Source organism: Phaethon lepturus, unplaced genomic scaffold, assembly GCF_000687285.1.
Source record: "Phaethon lepturus isolate BGI_N335 unplaced genomic scaffold, ASM68728v1 scaffold9967, whole genome shotgun sequence".
In the NCBI taxonomy this organism is placed as follows: Eukaryota; Metazoa; Chordata; class Aves; order Phaethontiformes; family Phaethontidae; genus Phaethon; species Phaethon lepturus.
The window spans coordinates 1,635-12,411 of NW_010554029.1; the positions used below are offsets into that span (position 1 = coordinate 1,635).

Genomic DNA, 10,777 nt, shown 5'->3' on the forward strand with positions numbered 1-10,777 from the left:
CTCTCCGCCGCTCCTGCAGCTGCCGCCAGAGAAAGGACTCGCTCCGCTGACAGCAACGTTATCTAGTTCAGAGTTGGGTGTTCCGCCTCCCCTCCCCTGAAAAGTTAGAGCTCAAGACACCCCATTGAAATGAAAAGAAATACTCGAGAGAGGTAATTTAACCCTCCACACAGGGCAAGAGCCAAAACAATTAAGGGAATATTAAATGTGATGAGCTTAGGGATGTCAAATGAAAAATGGAAACAACTTCCACAGCTGAATAGACTCAGTGTTGTTTCCTTAATTTATAACACTATCCTGCAGTACAAACATTAAAGTTGATTGTGTATTGAAAAATTTTAAGTTCTTTATTTAAAGATCAAATACCTAAGAAGAGAACACTTGGAAATGTGCTACACAGGGTAGAAATGTATACAATGGGTATTTAAGACATACTTCCAATGACTTGTGGTTTCTCCATAGCTACAGTGTTAGGTAACAGGTTTACTGCTCTATTCATTACAGTCATTACCATGTAATAAGAAGAACAAAAAGGCAATTCCAGAAAGGAACTGAGAGGCCTGAAAGAAAGAATGAAATGAAACAAGATAGCTGTCTTGTACGATTATACTGCGTGCCTTCAAATTGTTGACATTTTCACTGAGAAAGAAACTGCACAGGTGAATATGATAATTTTTTACATTTTGCTTGCGCAAAAAACATAACCTAGAACTGCAAACCATATGCAAGCATCTCGCTCAATAATATTAACTGAAAGGAGGAGACTTACGAAATTCTAACGCGATTTCATCAATCAAATGAAATCCCTAGATGTAGAGAAAAAAATTCTTAACAACTTAGGAAAAAAAGTTTAACCATACAGTACAAAAAAGCCTTATTCACTAGGGCTGAGATGGCTTCTAACACTTTGTGTATCCTCTGTTTGCTAGTGCAATACTTGCTCTGTAACTGCTGATCCAGCAAAAATTCTGCATGGAGTTTCTTGACCTCCTTGGGGAAAACCTTCTCGTGGCTAGTTTGAAAGGAAATCCTCCAAGTACTCCAGATCACCTACAGAAATCAACAGCATGAAAAAGGAATAGAAGTTAACTTAGTTTGGCCAAGAAGAAATGTAGCAAATGGGGTACACCTGATTTGTTTGGAATTTAACGAAGTGTTTGATTCCATGCTAAATGGAACTTAGATGAACTACAGAAGCTGGAAATTAACTCGAGAACTTGCGAGCTAGGTGAAAGGGCTGGCAAACCATAGAAAGCCAAAACACTCAGGATGAAATGAGAACCACAGTGGGGACAGGTTATCAGCTGGCTTTGGGTTGACTTTCCACATTCCACACATGAATGACCGAGGCAGGACCCAGCTAGTGGTTTTTGGCGTGATGAAAACAGGATAAAACGCGATAGCTGCAGAACGCAAGTACCAGGCTTGCGGACGAGTAGCAAGAGTGCTCTTAACTGATGACTTGGATGGAAACGACCAGTTGTTTTTTAAGCCAGTCATGGGAAAACCACAATCCACACTAGGTCGTGGTTCTGTGAAAGTCAGCCACTGTCCTCGAGTGCGTCAGGCAGGGCACGGCCCAGAGCTCCCAGGGAAACCTACGCCTGGGCAGCACGCCCGCCTGAGACCTCCCCTGGGACACCCGAAAAGCTGCTTGCCCCTGCTCAGGAAAGACGCTTCCAAGCTGGAAGGAAGGAGGAGATCAGGACAAAGAGGGAGGGAAGACGGAGCAAGCTCCTGCTCCGCAAGAACCCATTGCATGGGAGATGGCCGAAACCAGGGAACAAGGAGTGAGGAGGAGTGAGGAGTGAGTGCCATTTGAACTAATGGCACTCCTGGCACAGCAGCAAGGAATATATATCCTTCAGTCAAAAGGAGATGAGGCTGGGACATCACCACACAGAAGAACAGGTAGGTACCCAGCCCACGGTGCTAGCTTTCTCCTGTGGCATCTAGAGGAGAAAAAAAATTCTTCAGCAATCAATAATTGTGGTTGATCACTACACTTTCACTGCAGTTTTACAGCATGTTTAGGATTGATTTTCTTGAAAATTTAGCCACAGATGCTGAAAAAACACTGCGTCTATAAAAGTAGCCTGTGAGGTGTGACAGATCACTGCTAAATGTTACCTGACGCTATGGCTGATGAGGGGGACAGGTACCAGCTTTTTTGAAAATGCTAGTGGTTTTGGCTAATGTTTCAAAATTACTGAAGGTAATTTGAAGTTTGTTTTCCCTCTCCATTTGAGAGGGAAAGCAAAATGGTTTTGAGGGACTTCTTTTTTTCCCCATAGAGTAAGCCTGGGACCCTCAGGTCACAAATGCTGTCAGCTCCAGTATCAAACGCATTTAAAATATGGAATGATTTTTTAAGGTGGGTAAGTTCCCTTCTCAAAAATGATTTAGCTCCTTTTAAGAAAAGGAATGAAGCTCTTGTCTCCGAGGTGCTTTTAAAAATACTCTCTTGCCATACGACACAGAAAAGAAAGCAAATTACTGCTGCCAACAAATTCTTAGCTATTTAATTTCTTGACAATGGGTGTTTAAGTTTGTGCCATTGAGATTTTTTTGTGTGTATTGTTCAATGATGTGCCACGGTTCAAACAAAACGCACAAAAAACTTCCAAATTCCAGCAGAATGGGAGTGTTGGAGAACTTTATGCTTGAAAAAGAAATGTAAATTTGTGCCTTCCCTGGAGAAATGCTCACCACCAGAATCTTGCTCAGCAGGCAGGAAAGAGCATCCAATATAAATTAAAGGATTTAAATTATGTCACTTTTCAAAATCTTTTGGCATTACTGTGAGGCTGTCTGACAGCTTGCCAGGGTGTTGTGCAGTTTTGGAACCCACAGAGATTTTCCTTACCAGAAGCATAACAAGTCCAATAGAATTTTTTTTACCTTGTTGCCATCAGCATCAATGAACGCTCGGGAAGACACCCGCGCCGGGACTCAGCTCCTTACCTCTGCGCTGGTGGTGGCCAAGCGGTGGAAGTCTTTGCTGGGGGCAGCAGGCTGGCAGTGGAGCTCGTGAAGGGTCTCCTGCAGAAGGGACACCATGGTGCTCCTTCCTCCAAACCTGTAAGGAGGAAAACTAACTCCCGCCTGCCAGGACCGCTCCTGTGGACCCGGTGCTTCCAGCTCCGCTTGCTCCCTGGTGACGGTGTCCTCGTAGCTGTGCCAGCCTGCTCAAGAGGAACGATTAACAACCAAAACCTTTTGCAGGTGCACAGTGCTTTCGGAAAGCCTGTGGTAGAGCCGCAGCCACAGCTCTGACCTCTGCTATTCCCCGTCCGGCTTTGCAGTTACCCTACAGCGGCCGCCGGGCTGATACGGCTCAATGGCTACCGCTGCCAGGACGCTGGTTCGCGCCGGCGTCACTGCAGCAAAGACTGCTCAAAATGCTCTACTGAAGAGAAAGGATTTCCTCAAAAGTCCTTTATTTTACATAGCATGGGTGTCTTGTGTTTCTGTCAAATTCCTCTAGTTGTTGAGGGTCAGTGGAGACAAAATCCTCCACACTGACATCAGGTTTTTGAAAGTGGGGGACAGGAGACAAAGGCAGAACAGGGCTCCCTCTCAATACGACGACATGATGTGATTTTTGCACAGATGACTTAAGGCCTCGATCCTCCAGTCAGGTGAACTTACGTACCGACGTCTGCTCACACCAAGCCGCTGCTTTGCAGGGCTTAGTCAGCGGCTGCGGCTCCGGCGGGGAGCTCTGCCTAGAGAATGCTCTTGGGAAAGGGATCGTCGTTCCATCGGTTCAGTTTCTCGCAATCGATAAAAGGGAAGGGGCGGTGAAAATACCGCTGGGATCCGACGGGCCTGAGCTGAGGGGAGCAGCCCCGAAAGGGTGGCCGAGTCTCCTCCGCTCCGGTCCTGGCAGGCTGTGGAGGTGTGCGATTCACGTCGGCTGCGCACCAACAGGGATCCCTCTTCTGCGGGTGGACTGCTGCCGGGAACATACAAAAGAAATTTAAGAGGCAAAAAAAGCTTGCTCCAAAAGCCACAAGGGAGGTGTTACGCATGAGTGGTTTTAAACAGGTATTTCCAAATTCACAGGAGTTTTTACACATTCACTTTCTGTCTTTGCTGTAGCTCGTTTTTCTAGATTTTCTGTAATGTAGCCAAAAGTGTGACAAAAAATACAATTATTAAGAATGCTGTTCATTTATTATAGAAACTTACTCTGAGCCAAACGCTCATGGAGATGGCTGAAACTATTTTCACAGTATATTCTTGACAGAAGGCACAGTACAAAACTCCATGTGAAATTATTACCATTAGAAAGGATTATTATTTAAAGATATTTTCAAGAGATCAATATGAAACTTTGAGTTCCACATCACTCATTTCCAAGGCCAAAGCTAGTTCAGCACAGATCTCAGCACAGTTTATAGTACCTGGAGGCAAATCAAATCTCTAGGGGGAAACCTTTCCTAAAAGACAAGTTTCTGAATGTTTGTATTAAATATGCTTTCCAGAGCTGACTGAGAATTTACAAGAACTCTCATTCTCAGAAGAATAATTTTTACACTCAGCTGTAGTTCAGCGATGTTAATTCAAAGGACAAAAATTCCACCACTTCTCTTCAGCATTACTTTTGCCCTCGGAGGTTTACAGCAAGGGACAGATTCTCAGCTGCTGTAAACCAGCATAGCTCCACTGAAACTAATTTGTCCCTGTACTAAAAGAACCGGTCGCTTGCCAAAACTGCACTCAGGAGCGTGGCCAGCAGGCCAAGCAGATGTATGTAGCAACATGAAGTAGCCAGGTGACCTCAGAAAGGAGGAAGCCTGGCCAACATTTTTCTAAATAGTCCTAGGAAGGTTAGGTTCAGGCACGCGCCACTGAACGAGCCTTGAGAAATGGATAACGGGCTGTAACTTTCCTTCCCTGATGTTGGTTTGGGGGAAAGTAAGAAATGGGGAATATGCATTATTTTGAGGGCGCTTCACTTACTGAATTAATCTGGGTCAGATATTGGATTGACTTTTCAGTTTAAGCTTTCTCCAAATTGTATTGGTCTTGAAAGTTTTCGTCATTTCAGTGCTATAAAATCAGATGTCAGATAAAACTTTGCTGTCATTACCATTCTTTATTTTTGAGACAAGACCTACCCGATTAGCTGGTGTCAAGTAAAGACTCTGCAGCCTACTTTAAAGTGTTCGGCACTTTCTCTCAGGATAACCTGAATCCCCAAAAGGACTTGCTTCTGCTCCCTAATGAGAGTCATTTCAGTAAAGGGAAGACAGACAAAAATGAAGGAAGTAAAGATGGACCTCGGCTCCACCAGGCACGCACTAACCTCCCACTCTGCTCCTCTGACAGGAGGAGGACTTGGCAAACCCCGTGTGGTCTGAACTTCAGGAACAGCAGCCAGCCAGCACCTGGTTTTAGTGGTTTGAGTTCAATTGTGCTGAGGAGAATGCTGAGGGTCTTCAAAACACAGAAACCAGCCTGCAACGGAGCTGCAGAGGTACTGATGTGTGCTGAGTTCCATGGACCACCTGTCCAGGGACTTAAGGCTTTGAACAAATATTTTCTTCTTCTTTCATTTTTTTAATTCATCCCTCAGGTTTTCCAGCCACAACTTACGCTTCCACACTGGGCATATGAGAGGAAGAGCTCTGACTCTAAGACAAGGCAAAGGGGGAATCACCTTCCTACAGAGGCTCCTTCTCCCCCTCTGTGACAGCCCCAAGGTTGCCATGTAGTCTTGAGGAAAAGGTACCACCTGGAGAAAAACAAGCGAGAAGAAGGTGCGGGAGTTGGTTAAAGCAGCTCAGCGGTGATGGAGACTCCTTCTGTGCTGGCCGACTGCTGGGACCTCGCCGGAGCAGGGGTGGCTCTCACCTCACTCCAGCTTTATAGACCTCCCTAAAATCTTCCTGGGTTGTTCTGCTGCAGTAGTGACATGCCATGGCAGCACCATGTCATGGAGATTGGAGAGAACAATGGCATACAAGATAATACTAACCTGACGAGACTATTTAATTTTTGTACGTTAGAAAACAGAAAAAAGGCCATTGTCATTGTGAATGCCCTTGTGATTGTCTCCTTCTGTGCCCTTTCTTGTGTTTGGCCCTGGTTGCTACAAGCAAGAAGTTGCAATATGTTTCTCTTTTTTTTTTTACCCCCTGATTTTTCTATATATGTTGCCCATATGGAAGCCTGTGTACAGATATCAGTGTCATCAGAACACTACAATTGCATTTACAAAAGCCATGAAAAAATCAGTTCAACATAGCTCAAAAGAAGTTATGCTAAGAACTTGAAAATACTCTTGAAATTTCTTGCAAAGACAGTATTTTTGACTCTGTGCCACAAGTTAGTGGAGGGTAGGGCAGTATTTTGGGTTAAGTTTCACAACATACTGTCTCCATTAATTTACTTTCCTCTAACCATGCACTATTTGTCACTATTGTGCTTTTCTTATGACAAGTTTCTGCAAAAAGAGAATGTAAGAATAATGGAGGAAAGGAATCATCAAAAAATTATTAAAGAAAGGGGAAATGAGTTGTGACACTAGCAACTAGTGGAGTTTCTTTTGAAATGTTAGTATTTTTGTAATATGTGAGAGTGTTGAATGAATCAATGAAAAGCACCTACATCCTGCCCTAGGTTTTAACTTTCAGAAGGACTCTGCAGTATTAGCAGAGATACTACAAATTTACAGAACCTACGTAAAAACCACCCAGAACCTTTAGAGATACTAAACATACTGCAATCTCCATTCCGGTGTTAACTGGCCTGATGTTCCTCCGATAGCTCAAGAAGCGTGCTGTTTAGTGCCATTACCGATTTTTTTTTCTGCAACAAACCTCCAGTCAGTTCCTCAAACTACGTCTTAACCCTGGAGAGCTGAGCTTTGCTGATGAAATCTGCATCCAAGATACACCGGCCAAAAATATTTAGCAAAAGACCAATTATTTGTTCAGAAGTGCTAAACAAAGGTCTAATAATCAGGAGATAAGAAAGAGAGGCACTAAAAATGGACATGTCCTTACACAGTCTCCAGAACCTCTGAGAACTGGACATGTTTAATGTTCTCGACAATATCTCTTACCTTACCTGGTATCTGAACCTATGGTACAGTAATGTGAATAGGCTGGGGAAGTGCTATGTTTAAGGATACAGAAGTCTAACAGTAACAGGATCAATGACAAACTGAATCTATAACAGCACCGTACTAAACAAATTCCTGCATGCCTGCTGGGTGTCACAGGAGAGATTGTCCTGGTTTCAGCTGGGGTAGAGTTAATTCTCTTCCTGAGAGCAGGTACAGTGCTGTGTTTTGGATTTGGGACAAAAATAATGCTAACGACACACTGATGATTTCAGTTGTTGCTCAGCAGTCAAAGACTGTCCAGCTTCCCGTGCTCTGCCCTGCCAGCGACAAGCCGGGGGTGCACGGCGTGCTGTATATATTCTATACCATACGGCGTCATGCTCGGTACATACACTGGGGGAGTTGGCTGGGGAGGGGCCGCGGCTCGGGAACTAACTGGGCATCGGTCAGCGCGTGGTGAGAAATTGTGCCGTGCATCACTGGTTGGGTATTTTCTTTTATCACAATTATTATCATTGTTTTTATTCTCCTTTTTTTTTCCTGCCCTATTGAACTGTCCTTATCTCAGCCCACGAGTTCTACCTTTTTTCCTTTGCAATTCTCTTCCCGATCCTGCTGCAGGGCGGGGTGGGGAGGGTGAGCGAACAGCTCTGTGGTTGGTTTAGCTACCTGCCAGGTTAAACCATGACAGAGATATAAAACTATCTAACAGGAGTTTTATTTGTGGCTGCCTGAACTAAATATTTATATTAAAAATGTCAAATTTTAATATAAAGCATGTGGAGGTCTTGGAACAGGCAGAACTAAACAGAGCTACACAAAATAGTATCAAGGAGAAAATTGTCTCGGCCAGGCTTCCAGAGGGCCCAACATCGAGCTTAGTCCAACTCTGCTTTAGTAACCTCACAATGAAGGAAAGAAAGTCTGACACAGAAGGACCTCTCCTACCATCGTACTGACTGCAGCAGAAAACAGAAAGACTGAACAAGCCCCATGAACTCATCCAGTGTAGCCCAGCACGGTCCAGCACTGGTGTTAAATAACATTTACCGGATGCCTTGAAAAGCAAAGGATCCATGACTATTCTCCTGGATTGAACGCAATCTTTTCAAGTGTTGCTGCAAATGGCTAATACGGATTGATGGGAAACAACCATTTATAATTTAGGAAGAGGTTTATAATTTAATATAATAGTTTAATATAATGCAGCAAGAGGTCTCTTGGAAGATATTGGACCACAGAAAGACCATAAAGACATCCTGGTATTTTAAAAGAAAGTCATGTAACATAAAGTAAGTTAATTCAGAAGAAAAGCCTTTATTCTGCTATAAACTGTAAATTAGTTTAACCTGATGTTACACCTTTAGCCTACAGATGGGAAAGGACTTGGCTCCAAATCAATACACCCTTATTTCAACACCTTAATAAAGCTGTCTATGTGGGGCAGGGTACGCGAGTTCTCCTTAAACAGAGGTTGGTTTGATGCATTCATCTAACCAGAAGCACCTAGAGGCACCTGAATGGCTCTGGGATTTCTCCCTGGCCTCCAGCGACCACTCCAGGAGGTGCAGGTCCTCTGTGTCACACTCACTTGCCCTGTGCCGATGTCTCAGATACCCTGGGGCACTTCACAGAGCACTCACCGTTTATATTTAGGCAACTGAACCGAGCCCATCACCAGTATGGTCAGTAAAGCCTAGGAGCTACGTAGATCACCCTGAAGTAGGTACCCGCATTCAGTCAGTTCAGCAGCTCCCTGGAGCTGCACTGACAATCACGGCAGCTTAGACTAGACTAGACTAGACTATTTCAGTTGGAGAGGACCTACAACAATCCTCCTCGCTGCGTGAGCCATTAGCTCTGGGGCAGAGAGGGGATGGCTAACAGGGGTGGTCTCTGGGCTGCAGGGTTGGTTTCTGCCATGGCCTGAGAGAAGAGTAGCAGCACTAGGTTTGTCCTTGGGAGCCGAGTGGCAGAGGCCGCGTCAGGGACGGCCAGCAGCTGTGCCCAGTGCATGGCCACCGAGGGCAGGGACATCCCTCTGGACTGCACCCTGAAGGCCTTCCTCTGAGGGATGCTGGCGGAGGGGTGGCAGGTAGGGCTGCACATGGGGGAGCCTGTCCCCCCCATGGCACAGTGCCACCACCCGGCAATGCAGCAGTCACAATGCTGTGGGGCAAGATAAAAGGGGGCATCCTCCATGTCCCGCTGCCCGCTGCCAGTCTGCCTGGCCGGGCCATTGGGACAGAGGTGGCCCAAGAGCAAAACAAAGACATCCCAAAGGAACACCTTGAGGAGCTGGTGGAATTACTTGGAGGGGGCTGAGGGAGGAAGACCAGAGGCTGGACGAGGCTGCTGGAGATTCTCCACTGCAAGGCCAGCTCCTGGCAGGGCCATGTTCAAAGCTCATCTGATGGAGGGAAATCCTTTTCAGGCAGATAGCAGTGGCAAGACCAAGGGAATGCCTTCTTGAGGAGTACTTCAGAGTTCACTGTCCTCATCCCTTGTGGAGCCAGGGGCAACAGCTGTAAGAAATGGGATGCACAGATGTTGCAAGGGGTCCCAGTGCCTTGGAGCACCCACTGGTGCCCTGCCAGGCGCAGAAAGGATTTTTGCCCTCAAGGTTGATCAGGCTGGGCGTCTTTTGCCACTCTTGTAAGCCCCCAAGATGGCTCCAGGTGGAGAGAGAATAGGGCTTGGGCATTTCCTGGGAGATGTGACCTGACCAGCCTGCGGGACGAGGAAGCAGGTCTTGCTCACATGCTCAGGGAACAGCCGATCGCCAGCTCCGGGGTGAGGAAGGAATTTTCCCCCGGGACAGATCGGCGCTGGTCTCCGGGGGTTTTTTGCCTTCCTCTGCAGCACTGAGCAGGACCATTTGTCAGGGGTCCTCCAGTCTGTTTTGGCTAGGTTACTGCCTGCTGCTCATGCACCATGAAGATGGCCTTCCGTGCCCTGCAGCTGCGGGGAGGAATGCCTTTTTTCCCCCAAGGTGGGCTAGTGAGTGTCCCTGGGGGTTTCTTGCCTTCCTCTGCAGCACTGAGCACGGCCCCTTGCCAGGGCTCCTTTGGGCCACTTTGGCAAGGTGCCTGCTGTTCCTGCTCCATGAAGGTGGCCCTCTGCCCCACATCCAGGGGTAGGAAGCTTTCTAGACTCCCAGGGTGGGCCCCCAGGTTGGCTCCCAGTGGTTGCTTCTTGTACTCTGTAGCACTGAGCACAGCCCCTTGTCAGGGCTCCTCGGGGCCATTTCAGCAAGGTCCTTGCCTGCTGCTCTTGCACCTCCAAGGCGCTACTTGTGCCCTGGCTTTCTCGAGCTCTTTCCCGTTCCAAGTTTGGAGCAGGAGCGAGCTCTGCTCTTCCCTTGGCACTGTTGCCCCAGGTGTTCCTGCTTGTGCAAAACAGTCTTTACTTGGAAGGGCTCCAGGCTTGCTCCACCATCAGGAGCTGCCACTTTTCAGCTCTCCCTGCTTGCAATACAAGCACCAGGCAGGTACGAGAGCGCTTTTCATGCATCACTGGCCAAGAAGCACAGTGGAGCAAGTTTTGGAAGACAAAAAGTGTGCTTGTCATCAATACGTGTCATACTTTTGAAAATACCCCATGGTTCCAGATAACTCTTCTTTTGTGCATATTTGATCCTGATCCTCATTCTTCAAGTTCTCAGTCTTCAGGAAACAGGGCCTGCTTGGTGTGTATTCC

At 46.5% G+C, this 10,777-nt stretch overlaps 1 protein-coding gene across 1 annotated transcript in view; it reads right to left on the reverse strand.

Moving 5' to 3' along the window:
- LOC104624349 (F-box only protein 36-like) overlaps nucleotides 1-3,060 on the reverse strand; it is a gene marked incomplete at its 3' end in the record, with an annotated part of 4,046 nt that extends 986 nt beyond the window's left edge. Inside the window, exons 1-2 of the mRNA XM_010291692.1 lie at nucleotides 2,965-3,060; nucleotides 861-1,050 (exon numbers count right to left, since the gene is read on the reverse strand). Coding sequence (XP_010289994.1) covers nucleotides 861-1,050; nucleotides 2,965-3,060 — 286 coding nt within the window. The remainder of the gene's footprint in view (nucleotides 1-860; nucleotides 1,051-2,964) is intronic.
- Between the last annotated feature and the right edge of the window lie 7,717 nt (nucleotides 3,061-10,777).